The sequence below is a fragment of the Talaromyces stipitatus genome, genomic scaffold (genome assembly GCF_000003125.1).
Source record: "Talaromyces stipitatus ATCC 10500 scf_1105507295523 genomic scaffold, whole genome shotgun sequence".
Taxonomy (NCBI): Eukaryota; Fungi; Ascomycota; class Eurotiomycetes; order Eurotiales; family Trichocomaceae; genus Talaromyces; species Talaromyces stipitatus.
In genome coordinates, this window is record NW_002990113.1 from 4123812 (window position 1) to 4138938 (window position 15127).

Here is a 15127-nt window from a genome sequence, read left to right on the forward strand (position 1 = left end):
CAGGCAGCTCCGACGACAAGCGTTGATTGGCGGCTCCCTTCCACTATATCCTAGATCTGTTTTATGCAAGCCAAGTTCATGATTAGAAAAACGCCTTGAAACAACGCTGATGGACTTGAAACTTCTGATATATATATATATATAACATAAGCTCGTCAAAGCCATAACCCCTTTGGCTTACGCAATACTCGAGGGGCAGTGCCTATTGCATCAGGATCGGTCCTTGTCAGCTTTCCGTCAAGCTAGCTTACTGATTAATAGTCCAGGCAGACAGAGTCAGCCGCATCGCCTGCTGTGTACTACCGTCCCTTTCTTAGTTATACCCCTTGGATTTGAGCTTCTCTTCTTGTATAACTTCCTCCTCTTCTTGCCACTTACCTGGGGAACCCCATCGTCACCATCTTTTTTGTGGACGGAGCTAAACCCTTATCATCCTCCTAAGTCCGCCTCCGAGGAATCCGCCCTCATTTTTCCTGCTTCTTTATCGATCACTACCATTCTATAAGATTTTAAAGGACCTCGCTTACGCTTCCGGGCTAGAGGAAGTTGAGGATCACCATTAACATACTCATGGCTGTGAGCACTCGTTCGACTTTGTCAGTTCCTCGTGTCCCTCGAATTATTAGTGTGGAGGAGAAACTACATCATCGTTCCGCTTTCGGAAATCAAGGTGCTCCCCTGTCGCGTGCCTGAGAGCGCAGCATCATTGAGCAGCATCTATCAATATGCAGCGCGTGGGTTCGTGGCTGTATGGCCGTAAACCTGACAATAATCCCTTGCCGAGCTCTCTTGAACTAGCAAGGCAGATACAAGACCGTTAGTATACCTTCGTCAACTCGGAGTCTGCGTATCGTTACTGACATGCATTTATATGAGAATACAGTCGAGCAGGCACTAGAAGGCACGTTGTTCTTTACGGGATTTACTGCTGAAGGACAAAGTCTAACGCGTTGAATAACAGCGGCTACACTCATTCTAAATGACGATGTCGATGGTGCTGAGACCGGTCTCAAGGAAGGTGACTCATCTTTCCACAAGGTATGATTCATCGTCTGTTGTGTGTGGGTGGGTGTGTGTTTACTTGAATATTCACTATTTCAAAATCTAGACCGGCAAAGGCGTCGTAGGCTTTCTCCGCGCATTACTCGGCTTTGAACAGGAGATAATGCGCGAAGGTAGGTTCTTTGTTCCTTCGCATCTTGATCTTGAAACTTGCCTTGGAGGCTGACGTTGTTTGTAGCTGCCGAGCGGCTTTCGGACGCTGAAAACAGTGCATACAATGACCACCAGCGAGTAGCTCACACTGCGAACGCGCCGGATGCTTTTCGTTCACAAATCTACGACGTAGGCACGGAGTACGCCCTCTGCCAAGCAATGGCGCAGATCATGATCGCTGTCGTCGGGGTACTCAATGAGAGCCTTACCGAGAGTCTAAAAGGGTTTTATAAAATGCGAAAAGCATACGCAACTTTGGATGCAATCGTGCGCATGGAGGAACGTTACCTACAGTCCCGCCGTCTCCCGAAAACTCGAACCGCCCCGGCAAACTTGATGACCGAGAAATCACCCGTGTCGCCAAAACAGAGGCCGTCTGGGGTTCATATCAGTAAATCTGATCAGGAGCTACATCGAAACATTGCGGAACTCAAATTGGCAGATGACGAGATCCACAGTACACCCGCTTCTGCTCGTTCTAGTGGATCAAGCACGCCTGTGGGTGAGACTTTCACACATGATCCAGAGTGGGCGGATCTATTTAGCCACCCTATCGATGCATTCATTCATTCCGGTGCTAGCTTATGTCTAGGCATGTTACTTGCGATGCTCTCCACGCTTCCTCCCACGTTCAGTCGCTTACTTGCAATTGTCGGGTTTCGAGGTGATAAAGAGCGAGGTCTACGTATGCTTTGGCAAGCCACTAAGGCCCAGAGCTTGATTGGGGCCGTTGCGGGACTAGGAATCCTGGGCTATTACAATGGATTCGTTCGGTTATTGGATATCATTCCGGATACCATCAAGGAAGACGAATTGGGAATAGAAGGATATCCCATGGACCGTCTAAAGACTCTGCTCAATACGATGAGGACACAATTTCCTAGGAGCCAACTGTGGCTGCTTGAGGAAGCTCGAATGAAGAGCGCTAACCGTGATGTCGAAGGCGCAGTGGAAATCCTGAAGAACAGCGAAAAGAGTCCCCTCAAACAGGTCGAAGCTCTACAAGCTTTTGAGAAGAGTATGGACTCAATGTTTCTGCATAACTACGAGGACTGTGCCAAGTTTTTCCTTGAGGTAAGTCAAATCCCGGGTAGGAGTAATCTTAGTCCTGTACGCTAATCTATGGTTCAGTGTGTGGAACTCAACTCTTGGTCACCTGCTCTATACTACTACATTGCAGGATCTGCCTATGTGGTTTTATACCGCCATACATCCGCTGTTGACCCAGCTGCCGCTCAGGTGTTTGCGGAAAAGGCCAGAGAATGTATCCGCAAAGCGCCGACAGTGGCAGGCAAGAAGCGCCTGATGGCTCGCCAACTGCCATTCGAAGTCTTTGTCACCCGCAAAATAGCAAAATGGGAGGCTCGCGCCAAGGGGTTGAAAGTAGATCTCGTCGATGCCGTGGGCGTTGATCCAATTGAAGAGATGAATTTCTTCTGGAATGGATATAGCCGCATGGGAGCGGAGGGACTGGAAGATTCATTGCGCAAACTGGAATGGTCAGAGCAGAACGTCAAGAACCAAGAGGAAGACGACAAGGCCATCACTCAACTTCTCCGAGCCGCTATTCTACGCGCATTACGCAAACACACAGAGGCGAAGGAGATCCTGAAACAGAAAGTCCTGGTCCATGATCGGAGTGTTTTCAAGGGTCAACTACGGGACAATTGGGTTCTTCCAGCGGCACATTTTGAGCTTGCCGCTAACGTTTGGATGGAGCGACCTAGCTATGAACCAACGCATACCTCACCCTGGGACCCTGAACCCACACACGTAGGATTGTCTGACAAGGAGATCGTTGCTATTGAGAAGAAACACGTCCAAGAGTGTGACGAACATCTCGAGAAGGCGGCGAAGTGGGAGTCGTACGATCTCGATACTCGAATTGGTCTCAAGGTAACCGCTGCTAAGGAAGCCATCCGTAAGTGGCATGCATCTCATCCTGAAGTCGAATAGCCTTGTTGTGTGAGGAATTGTGTATATTTTTCTTTTCTATGGGTGTTTGGGTGCACGTAGGTGGGCTGCGATGGTACATTGAATATGTATTGATGGAATAGATACGAACACGACTAGGGAATGAACATAACTAGAGTATATCACATATTCACGTCCATATAGATATTCATTAGGTATTATCAGTTATCTATAGATCATCTTATATACAGACCGATCCAATATATACAAACCACATCTTGAAAAAGGTCTCATTAATCATAAACCGATGCTCGGGACCATTTCCCTCTAGCCCTAAGTCTCCGCCCAAAGACATAGAACAAATACGGAATGGGAATCAACACAATCGAAATAAACCCAAGTGTACTCGCCGCCCAATCGATACCGAGATTGTTATACATTGCATCCGTGAACAAGGGGAAAGCAGCAGCAAATATACTTCGCAAACAGGTATTAGCAGCAACTGCAGAGGCTGCAGCAAGCGGGAACGTGTCGACAAGATAGTTGATGGCTGCTTGAAATATGGTGAAAAATCCTAGACCCATGCATGCGGCACCGATTACGGGGCCTATCCAGTGTATTTTTCGATCCGAAGTCCAGGCGAAGATGAACATGCCAGCTGCAAAGACCACCGAACCGATCATCATAGGTGGAAGACGGGCTTCGGGGACGGGTCGGTTGTTGTTTTTCTTGAATCGGCTGATATAGAACCGTTGATTGAGAAGGTTCACACATGCACCTAGCATGATTCCAACTAGCATGGCCAGAAAGGGCAATTCACCCACAACTTGGTTCCAGCCACGTTCATCTGTAAATTCGATCGGGAATGCCGCGAGGTTTAGGTAGAGAATACCGTAGACAAATGAGGCATATATAGCGATGGCGAAACAGATTGGTGTACTCAATAGAGCGAATGGTCGGATTAGGTACTTATTCGCCATTTCCTTGATACTAACATCCCACTCTTCGTGTTTTGCATGTAGGGCCCAGTTTCCTGTTTCATGGCGCAGTCGCTGTGCCTTGTATACAAGGAGGACGGGTGGATAAGTTTCGTCGATGAAGATGACATCCAAGGTCAGGATAAACATCATATAGATTCCAGTAATCTGCAATTCCAGATATTAGCATATTCGAAACTGGCTCGTTGGGTGGTTGAGAATGATACTGACGTATTGAGTCCACCTCCACCGCAAATAGCTCTGACAAATAGCACCTCCAATGATAGGACCAACAGTAGGACCACCCACCACAGCCATCGCATACGCGACAATAGCTGCACCTCTCTCCTGCGGTGACCAGATATCACCGAGCACACCACCCGTATTCGTGACCGGTGCCGAACCAAAGAACCCCGTGAAAAACCGAGTGATCAGCACAGTTTGAATATCCTTTGCCGTTGCGGTACCAAAGGAGAATATGGCTGCGACGAAGTAGGGTATCATGACGGCTAATCTGCGTCCGTATAGTTCGGAGAGTGGTGCCCATAGCAGAGGACCAAATCCGAAACCTAGCAATAGAAAGGTGAGGCCTAGGAGACTGACCTCTGATCCGACGCCGAATTCCTTGCTGATTTGTGATGTGCCTGGTGTATATCTATAGACTCTGATTAGACCTCTATCAAAAAAGTGCGGACAGGTAGGTAGTCGTACATGGCACTTGCGAGGGTTGCGCCTATTCTCAATAATCACGAATTAGCTCGAGATATTTCAAATAGAACATAAATATATCATTGACTAACCCATAGTCGTCAATCCGTACAACACCGTAGTAATGCACTTCTTCTTGAACCCCCAATTCCTAGGATGATATGGATCATCCAGTCCATCAAAATCAACCAAAACATCCGGCCCAGTCTTTGTATGTGACAACGGATGCGTAAACCTGGCAACTTGACCCGGTTCCCTGCTCCGAATACGCGATATGACCGATTGAGCGCGCTGGTTAAATCTTGATGACGACGTTGAATTTGCTGTGGTCTGCTTTTCCAATTCGAGTGTATGTGCGGGGACAATGGGGACGGGTATTGAGTCCTCGCCGTAGCTCTGGGTGTTGTAGAGGTCATTGAGTCTGGGGCGGTGGTCATTTGGGATTGAGGAGCGTGGTGATGCTGGAGAATCGCTGTCCCCAGAGGAGTCTGTAGTGATAGGTTCCAGGATTTCCATGTTGATTCTGTTATCGTTCTGTGATCCAAGATTGACAGCTGAATATATTGCTGGTTGCGAGATGACGTCTTTCGACTATATGTCAAGAATACATATTAATTGCCAAGTGTTTTATATTAACAATCGTATAAACACAGGCGTAAACTTTTGTCACAAATACATATCGATATATATATACGAAAAGAAAAAGTCAGAAACGAAATGACTTCGTAGAAGGTTCACTCTGTAGCCGTAAACCGGGAGCGAAACCGGACTATCTGCCGATGCTACCGAGTTTAGTACGAGGATTTTAATCCGCCCGTCTTACGATCTGCAAATATAGAAACAAAATAGTGAGTATGTATCAGTAATGAAATAACTAGTGCACCGACAATCTAGAATAGTGGACAATGCTGGCTGTATTCGTCGGTGTAGTTGGTCCGACTCGCCGTTATTCGAGATATGACGTCAGTACATACAGAGATCGTTTCTGGTGTAGCACGCGATTTCATCTCGGGTAGTTAGCGGAGTTAAAACAGATCTGACAGAATTGGCACAAGCATGGATTATGAACACACTGAAAATGGCGAAGAAGAATAGTAAATCGAAAAAGAAAAAAAGAAAGATTGCGGGTTTACTGGTCGCACGAGCAAAGCTTGGCAAAGCTTGTGCGAATCCAAAAATAGCATTCTATTCAGCCTTAAATCCGAATACGTTCCTGACTCCGTATTGTGATACAAAAGGGAAATTCTTGATTCGTCCACGTTTAATTCCTCATATTTGAACCAGTCCTCGAAATAAAACCAAACCACGCTTGTGCACATTATACAAAATAGTCTCTAAAAGTCGAGTAACGACTCATCCATAGCCCCTTCTTCGTATCCATCAACCCCAAACTCCCAATCGCCACGCTGAATCCGACTGACACGGTCAAGCTCCGATTGGTATTCACGTCGGAGTTGCTCGAGAGTGACGATAACACGCCGTGGACTGGCTCGGTTTTTGTTGTTATGATTATTGGTATTGGTGGAAGCCGTCAGTCGAGCACTGTCCATCGAGAGAGCACCGCTACTTCGGCGTCGCTGTGCAAGGCTTCCGGAGCGACTCTGTAATGGAGATCCGTCATCCATAAATACATCGTCATCATCAGCGTGCCGTTTCCCTGGCGTTCCCGCTTCTGAAATTGCAGGAGCAGTTGCAGGGATCACGGCATCAAGATCAACCAGAATATAAGCCTCTGCCTTGTCGACACTCGCCAACAGATTGATCAGCGATAGTAGTTCATGTCGAATCTCCTTGCTCTCGAGATCATCTTCTTCCACCATGCGCTTGGTTTCTTCCTCATCCACCTTGCCACGTCGAATGAGCGCACGCTGTGCAACGGGAGAGTCTCTGGCATGTCGTAGTCGTTGCACTGTTTGATATCCCAGTTCCGCTGCTCCACGTAGATCATTGCGTGCGATTCGATAGGCATGTAAAATCCGGTGATAATCAGGGGTATAGCTGCTTTCCCACAAGTATGCATCACCGTCGAAGGACGAACTGAAGGAGGTCTGCTTGCGAGCAAGGGACAAGAGTGATTCATCCACATATGATGAAAGATTGGGTGTAAGCCACAATGGGAAATGAAGAAGTTGTTGGAGTCCAGCTGTTCCAGACCCATAAGCCGATAGAATAGCCTTGATTAGAAGACCGAGCGCGGATTTTTGCAACGCAAGGTTCGTGTAGCGTGAAAGCGCCGAGTAAGCTTTGTCAAACTGACATGTCCTTAAGGAAGCATGGAACAGCCGAGAGAGCACATCAGTCCGGAGATCTTGATATTCTGGATAGTCTTTTGTTTTGAGAGGATCGGACTCCAGTGCCTGTAATGACAAGGACGCAAAGTCCGCCACGTGAGAGAAAGAGCCAGCTTTTTCGAACAGACTCAGTATGTGCTGAAAGTACTTTGGAAGACCATTGTTGAACTTATCCGCGGCAAGTAGATCGAGCAGACCGGACGATATCTCGCTCAAATCCCCCAAAGCTCTTCCTGAAGCTGTGTCATGTCAGCACATTGCCCTGAACTTACGAATTGTCCAGATACTTACAAAGAGGATACGCTGCTTTTTGGAAATGGATTGCTGCTGTATCGAATTCTCCCTTGGCCACGAACAGCCGACCCTTGATATAATTAGACCAGGCATTGCTCGGTTGAAACCTCAAAAAGTCACTGGCCAGTTCAATGTTGCCATTGGCTATCAGATTGCACTGAATATGTACCAAGGCATCATCAAAACTGACGCCTCCTGAATGAACGACCCAGGACAGAACATCAGAAATGCTTTTTGTCAATGTGTAGCTTTGAGCGCAATTGACATGCGGGCGCGGTTTGATGTCGACTACGAAGAAATCCCCGAGAACCGTATTCACTGCCCCGTAAGTCTTTGACTGTCCATGCACGTCAGTGGATTCGTGCTGACTGCGACTGGGCAAGGCTCGGGTATGAGAGCTCAACCAGTATAGTAATTCGCACTCCCTGATGAGAGTGATGAGTATAGGGAATAGTTCTGTGGCATCGAAAGTTGAGCCCTCCTCTTGGCTAATCTCGCCTTCAACAAACACAACCAGAATGAGAAGATCATGCAGCAAGCGACGTATGTGGGATATCGTTTCTTGTGAGCCATTCGTCAGAATCTTCGCTCCGAATGAGGTGAATGATAATTCCGAGTCCTTCTGGATGAATCTCATAAACAGCGTATCGAGAATCATGTGAAATGGTTCTTTTGGAAGCTGGTAGATATTCATTTGCTTGTTCATAGCGGCGCAAAGACCATTAAAGACATCGTCCGAGACATGCTCTGATAGATCTGACTGATTAATGAAGCTCGCTAACCGTTCCGTGGTTGAAAGCAGTGGTTCTAGGAACAGTTCGCTATTCAAAACTTCCTCAAAGGTACGTAACGCTGCAGTAGGGAGACGGTGTCTGAAGTCGGCAGCAACCTTGATAAGATGGCATGAATCAGCATATCGGTTGCCTAGTTCAGTCTCGGGTCTACGATGCAGCCAGCGATTATCAACCATAGGCAGCTCGTTCTCCAAATCTAACACGGAATTGTGAAGCAGCAATTCTGTCGCACTACATTCACGAATCACAGCACACGTGTCGGTAGTGATCACCCAAGGCAAATCGCTGTAAGCGTCATACGCTAAGGATAACGGCTCAAGTCTCCTGCTGTGAACTTCTTCGACGATTTGCCAGAACTGTCGCCATTTTTGATCAGTGTCTGTTCGGTACCTGGCATAATCCATATCATCATCCGCGTATTTCCTTAAGGAAACGGATGCAGTAATAGTGGAGCACAGCCGTTCCTGCAAGGGTGCACTCCGCCTGAGGAAATTAATAGCCGTCCGTGGCTTCAAAGCTTCTTGGTAAGAAACAAGGGCTGTTTCCAAAGTCTCGACGGTGTAGCGGTCGGGATGGAAAAGATACTCTAGCCATTTCTCTGTTGGGTCGACCACGTCCGAAACCACTAAAGCAGGAGCTGGCTCATTTCGCCGAGTGTCCCAAGCAGTTGATGCCCAATTTGTAGACCAGTCTTTCTCGAGGGTATTGAAATTAAAATGCAAGGTGTAGAGCTGATACAGGCCGTTATTTCGCCAAAGCACCCATAGCTCCATGCGTGTTCCCTCTTCCATTGGCTGTATCTGAAAGTCCGCAACAGTCCAAAACATATTCCCCGTGGCGTCGGGATCCAATGGTCTGAAAACAGCTTGCGGGAATAGATCTTCAATCGTCAACGGCGTAGTCAAGCCGCCCCTAACCGCCCAGAACTTGAATTTTCCCTCTTCGTGAGGAGTGTATGTCGCAACATAGTAGCGAGATGCTCCGTCCAAAGCTCGCTCGGCGTTAAAGACTCGTAAAAAGACAGAATCTGCTGGATTCAAAAAGTACGTCCCCGAGTCTGGGTGCTGTTTCGATAACTGCCGGTTAAGAAGATCTTTTGTTCCCACTAACTTGTTTGTCGCCAGGTTCCAGACCTTCAGTGTATGATTCAAGCAGACCGCAAACACATATGTCTGATCCGACGTAGTAGCGATAGCGTTCGGAGTCATGGGATCCAGACTACGACCATCGTACGAGATACGCTGCAGGCCCGGCCATGGCACGTAACCACGAAGTGACGCTCCCCAAGTTTTTTCGTCGAACGTGATTTGCGACCAGTGCGAACCTATTTCAAAAGGCACGGGTTAGAATATTCACTACAGCAGGAAAGTACCATGTTACCATCATCTCCTGTCCGTCTATTCAACCGAAGAAGCGCACCACTATCTAATGCAATAAACAATTCGGTCGTACTGCACGCATGCAAGCGATGGGGATTCGTGAAAGTCAAAGGCGACGGTATGAAAGATTTGCACCAATCATGAATATTCTCGTCTATTGATGAGACACGTCGAAAGAATTCTGGTCGAAGTGTTATTGTGTGTAGACGCCTCGAGGTTGTGAGAACAAAAACATTGAGGACTTCGTGGTCTTCGGTATCGGCTAGCGCAACTCCAGAAGGTATAATAGCTTCTTGGAAATCTAAACGAAGAGTGAGATTCGCCTCGTGTTTATCAACAATGCTCTTTTCAATATCTGCCGATTGAATCTCTAGCACGGTACTGTCATTAACCACCCTCCATAAGAAGGTGCGCGGGTAAATCTTTCGCTGGCGAAAATAGAGAGTACCCTGTGTAGCTAAATATCTCCTAGCAAAATCCTCGTCGTCCTTTATGGGTGTATCATCTCGTGCTGTCCCAGATGATAAGGATATTCTAGCTCGTCGCTGCGTGTTCTCTGCTGTAGGGATTTCGATATCAACGACGGCGTTTGCTTCCACGGGTCGCACATCGACCTTTGTCTCCTTGTAAATTTTCGCCATGGTCGTCGTAATGGCAAGCAATTATGGATGACGCGCAAAGATTGCTTCCTTGAAGATGTTATGCCATGCTCACCAGCGACTGGCTTTGTAATTTGTTCTTTGTGATCTCCTGCCAGAGAATAATCTTGTGGTGGAGAGCTTTGCGTCTGTCCAGATTCGAAGAGCTCTCAGTCTCACTAAACAAGAATGGTTTTAGCGTGTTGGCGGGTGTGGGGAAAGCGCCAAGCCTCAAGTCAGGTACAACAACAAAAATTATTAAGAGTTGTTATCGTTCTCTTCTCTTCATTTTTCTACCAGTTGACTATTATTTAAATATACATTGACACGGGCCGAACACCGCCTAGCTATGCGAGTATGACAAAGACAAATAGACATGACAAGACATGAAATATGTATACTCATCAGATAGAACTGAATCAAACAAACGTTTATCAATCCAGAGCGCAATCAGTCAATGAATGTCCTCACTCATTCTCCAGATCCTTGGGGCTAGGATCGCCAATACCATCCTCCCTGATCGCAAAGAGGCAGTCGCTCTCAGGTAGACAGGGGCTGTCATAGATCTTGCATATCCTAGTCTCTCCTCGGCCTTTCTTCAAGCTCAAACGAGTCGTGCTTGCATGAGCGATAATGTTACCGCCAATTGGTTTCTTGGGGTCCGGATTGAACATGGAACTTGGACCACCATCGACCTGTGAGACGACCTGGTTCGTAATCACAACCGCTATTCCAAACTCATCGGCGAGTCGCTGCAACGTACGCAAGAACTTCGCTAAATGAGTCTGCCGATTGGACAATTCACCACGGCCATTGAAATCTGTACGGTAAAGAGCAGTTGCCGAGTCCACGATCAGGAGTGAAAACCGGGTTTCGCACATCATCTGAGATGCCTGGTTGAGAAGTTGCAATTGATGATCTGAGTTGTACGCGCGAGCGTAGGCAACATTATCCAGCACCTCTTCTCCGACGAGTCCATATCGTTGTGCAACAGCCAGTAACCTCACGGGACGAAATGTGCCTTCGGTATCAATGTAGAGACATTTCCCTTCACCACCACCCATGTCAAATGGTAATTGGCAAGTAACTGCTAGTGTGTGACAAAGTTGGCTTTTGCCTGTCCTGAACTCTCCAAAGATCTCGGTTATAGATCCCGTCTCGATGCCTCCAGCCAGTAGTGTATCTAATTGTTTCGATCCAGTGGTAATGGATATGAGCTCGCTCCGACGTGCATGCATTTCCGTCGCGGTTGTGAAACCCATTGGAACGAGTTTGGAAGCTATTCATAATATTCATCATCAGTTATTGCTCATCTGTAACGGTCACCAGGTTCTCGCTTACCTTCAGCTAAAATCTTAGTTGCCTTCTGTTCCGAAATACCTTTAATCTGTTCTAAGACACGCTTAGGACTGTCGATATGTCAGCCTTGAGAATCGTCATAGAGACTGATCATGCAATACTCACGTGTAGGCCACCGACTCCACAGTATGAAACCCTCCATCAACTATAAGTTTAATGTCTCGTGCAGTCAAGCCTGCCACGCCCTACATGCCCTGTCAGAGTTGTTCCGCTGCAACCTCCCTCCCATATGAGGGATGTAGCAGTGATGTCTCAGAGCTCACCTCAAGAGCTGAAAGGGGAGTGGGAGCTCCAGGTCCTGGAAGACCTCCATCATCGTATTCCTGTTGTTGATGTTCCACATCGGCGGTCATATTGAATGAGCGTCTATTTCACGTATGGTAGGGTTGCGTTTGCTCGGACAGTTCGACGAGTCCCAATTCGGTGGAAGTAGCGACGCGTCTTGGGGACTGGATTCGTCTGCGACTCGTATGTATTGCAGCTAATACGAGCTGTATGATGACTCTGTATCAATGAAGCTAAAAGCGTACAATATACTAGTCGGTAAAGGGGCGGGGTTCTACTGTCGCTTCTCGGTGGTCGTGGTTTCATGAGTTGGGGGACGCGTCTTGTTGGCATCTCCACGACACGAGGTCACGTGTAAGAAATCATTTATCATAATTACCCTAACCCTATTCCCAAGAGATGCTCTTTGACTTATTGATTGCGTGCAGGGTATCGTCGTTGGTACATCTGTGGCAATGCTTCCAATGACAGAGTAATATATAACCTTGGAGACAGACCCTATGCGACCCTACTACCAAGTTTCTAACCATACATCTTTAAAGTCTAGGCTCACAATATTGCAACACAATTCAACAATTGATCCTCCTCAGAAAAGAAGAAGAGCCGTGATATGATATTGACGAGTATTATTCATATCGGATATACCGCTTTGCTTGATCGAAGACGTGTCCATGTTCGGGGCTTTGTATGAGTATTTTCCGGGAAGAAAGAGCTTTGAATACAGCTTTGTCAACTCCAACCAGTTGGGTAGCGTCAACTATTCATGTAACGAGGATGAGCTTTGGTCTCATACTGAACTTGCACGAGTCACAGTCGGAGTCAATGGAGTCAGCGGTGAATTCGAAACAGGAGATACGACGGATGTCTGTCGTGATAGCCCCTGGCGAGGGATGTACCGTCCAGGTGTGTAAATTCCGTCGATGTGAACACCACTTTCCAGCGCTCGAGCTCCGAATGGGATGCCTGAGACTCTTGCCTGTCGGTTAACTTCGTCGGCGGAAGCTTGATTGTACAGCTTGAGTTTCCGTCTGTTCATCCATGCCACCCAACCGCCGGTGATAATGACGCCGGCCTGTCTCGTTGCGATAGTCGTCAGTACATGTTCTTTGCGAGTGACTTTGAAGTCGCGAATCGGGTGATTACCATGGAACACACGAGTATCTGTTGAAGATTAAGATTAGATGTACTGGCTTCCGTGAGATTCCATTAGACTTACAAACACCATCTTCTCCCAAGACTCCCAATTCTTCCAAAATGTCATGGTGACGATGCAGTATCGAAGATATAATGCGTGCTGATGATTGTGATAAGAGGAAACCAATACACCAAGAAGAATGCCAGTGAAGTAAGCTAATGCCGTGATGTGGTGATACTGTCTAGCTAGTCGAACGGTAGGCGAGATGACTTTGGGCACGATATGGTTGCTCCTTCCATCCGTGAACTCAGAGCGCACCTTCCCGGTTGACTACTCTTGCAGTACAGAGCATTGTATTGTAGACATCGTATTAGTCATTATAATTGTATCTGCACCTGCTCAGATACTAAACATGCACTTGTCTAAGTTACATGAATACCCAAACAACCACCAATTCAAATACGCCGAGAACATTTCGTGGTTCCAAGTAACAAGCCAAACAATACTCCGATATTAGCGAGCGTGCTGTGGAAGTTTTGCAGTCCTCGGTCACAACAAAAGATCGTAAGGAATGTTGCTGTATATAGAAGAAATAACACCTCCTCCGAACATATAGATAGCAGCGTATCTACACTTCCGTTGTCGGTACCTCCAGCTTATAGTTTGATAACTCGGCTCCTTGGCCGCTCTGGCCTCTCTTTCGACCAGGTAGGCGGAATCCCAGGTGGGAAGAGCTGGGCCGATTATTATTATTGCCGGTATTCTCAGATGAGTTGTCGCCAAAACGAGCGAATAAGCCTTTCTTTTTTGGCTTTACGTCTTCGTCAGCTAAGCGCACATCTTCAAACGTTTCCTCCTCCATGGTTTGCGGAGCTCCGGTCGTCTGGCTTTTTGTAGAAGGGCGTTCACTTAATCGTGAGAATCGAGAATCTAAAGAGGTGCGTGACTGGATGTTATCGGCATATAGAACGGGCGATTTGGCTGAGATATCCTATCAATCACATGGGGTCAGCTGTCTCGCTTAGGTATAAGGGACGTATAAAGACGGAGGATGCTTTGTAGAACGTACAAATGACCGCCGATAAGAGTCGAATGATTCGCGGGATATGGAAAATGGTTCATTTTCATCGACTAGGTTTCGGTGGTTCGTTGTTGGTGTCTTATTCGAGGATCTCGACCAGAAACTCTGCTTCTCTGGTGGCGAAGGCTAGTAGGAAAAATGCAATCAGCGAAACAGCCTTAAAACGTTATCAGAAATTGGAGTCATACTGGAAGATAGACGCCGCTGTCATTGACCACTATGGATACCACAATCAAGGACAAGTCAGCCAGGTACTCCATTGCGTGTGGATAAATCACATACCACTCAATTTATATTCATTAGGAACTTCTTCTCTGCTATTTCTGAAGGTCAATGGAGCAGAGCGCGGGCTCTCCAAGGCCTGTTGATCTTGAGTGGTCTCATTATTGTCATTTGTATCGGAAGTCGCAGGCTTGCGGTTTAGTATATTGCGGAACGGAGGCATATTGAAGACATCAAAGCATTGACATGAGTCGATTAAACTGGATTGTATCAAATTGAAAAGGGAATGGGCCTATTTGTGTGCAGTCCGAGAACGAGAATTGAATGTCGGATGAATGTACAAAATGGCGAGAGGGTGACACAACGTCCTAACAGATAAATTGTCGGCAACTCCAACCTCACATGATCAATAACCTGGGGAAGATCGATTCAATACATCATATGTGAGTATGTAGCACTTGGCATGTGATAACAGGTCAGGGAACTTATAACCATTGACCATTGCCAATTGGCTCTCTACACTGCCCCGATCTGTAAACTCTGTTTTGCGACTGTTCGATCATCCAAGAACACCAACATGGCCATACGTAATTCAGGGCACATTGAACAATCCGATTGGGATGATACAGGGACACCCTTATGTAGCACTACCTTGGAAAGTGTGATTATCTGTGACGGATAACCCAGTGGAAGGGTAGCTGCCGGTCGGTAACCTTGCGTAGGTCTAACCAGCGGGTGAGTGTGTCTGTTTCGAATCGGGGAGCGGCCGTTATAACTCGTCGGGGAACCACGATTGTTGTACTGCCCTAAGCAATGAAGATGAACCCCCAGGGAA

The 15127-nt window shown here is 47.1% G+C and overlaps 6 protein-coding genes across 6 annotated transcripts; 1 reads left to right on the forward strand and 5 right to left on the reverse strand.

The window, feature by feature from the left end:
- Positions 1-548: 548 nt before the first annotated feature.
- Positions 549-3171, forward strand: TSTA_074600 (uncharacterized protein; the record flags this gene model as incomplete). The annotated part of the gene is made up of 5 exons (XM_002341428.1): positions 549-816; positions 962-1038; positions 1109-1175; positions 1241-2289; positions 2347-3171. The coding sequence occupies exons 1-5, from the start codon at positions 726-728 to the stop codon at positions 3169-3171; spliced, it is 2109 nt and encodes a 702-aa protein (XP_002341469.1). The 5' UTR covers positions 549-725.
- TSTA_074610 (MFS multidrug transporter, putative) lies at positions 2378-5457 on the reverse strand. The gene is made up of 4 exons (XM_002341429.1): positions 4907-5457; positions 4818-4839; positions 4338-4761; positions 2378-4274 (listed from the first exon to the last, which is right to left on the reverse strand). The coding sequence occupies exons 1-4, from the start codon at positions 5328-5330 to the stop codon at positions 3423-3425; spliced, it is 1722 nt and encodes a 573-aa protein (XP_002341470.1). The 5' UTR covers positions 5331-5457; the 3' UTR covers positions 2378-3422.
- A 481-nt stretch (positions 5458-5938) lies between these two features.
- Positions 5939-10213, reverse strand: TSTA_074620 (uncharacterized protein; the record flags this gene model as incomplete). Its single annotated transcript, XM_002341430.1, has 3 exons — positions 5939-7344; positions 7397-9517; positions 9574-10213. 3 exons carry the CDS (start codon positions 10211-10213, stop codon positions 6149-6151), a joined length of 3957 nt encoding a protein of 1318 aa, XP_002341471.1. The 3' UTR covers positions 5939-6148.
- Positions 10214-10473: 260 nt separating this feature from the next.
- Positions 10474-12150, reverse strand: TSTA_074630 (DNA repair protein RAD51, putative). The gene is made up of 4 exons (XM_002341431.1): positions 11833-12150; positions 11675-11754; positions 11552-11619; positions 10474-11489 (listed from the first exon to the last, which is right to left on the reverse strand). The coding sequence occupies exons 1-4, from the start codon at positions 11920-11922 to the stop codon at positions 10678-10680; spliced, it is 1050 nt and encodes a 349-aa protein (XP_002341472.1). The 5' UTR covers positions 11923-12150; the 3' UTR covers positions 10474-10677.
- A 491-nt stretch (positions 12151-12641) lies between these two features.
- Positions 12642-13115, reverse strand: TSTA_074640 (uncharacterized protein; the record flags this gene model as incomplete). The annotated part of the gene is made up of 2 exons (XM_002341432.1): positions 12642-13015; positions 13067-13115. 2 exons carry the CDS (start codon positions 13113-13115, stop codon positions 12642-12644), a joined length of 423 nt encoding a protein of 140 aa, XP_002341473.1.
- A 226-nt stretch (positions 13116-13341) lies between these two features.
- On the reverse strand, positions 13342-14849 carry TSTA_074650 (uncharacterized protein). Its single transcript, XM_002341433.1, has 5 exons — positions 14729-14849; positions 14353-14660; positions 14259-14287; positions 14059-14196; positions 13342-13980 (listed from the first exon to the last, which is right to left on the reverse strand). The coding sequence occupies exons 2-5, from the start codon at positions 14513-14515 to the stop codon at positions 13618-13620; spliced, it is 693 nt and encodes a 230-aa protein (XP_002341474.1). The 5' UTR covers positions 14516-14660; positions 14729-14849; the 3' UTR covers positions 13342-13617.
- Between the last annotated feature and the right edge of the window lie 278 nt (positions 14850-15127).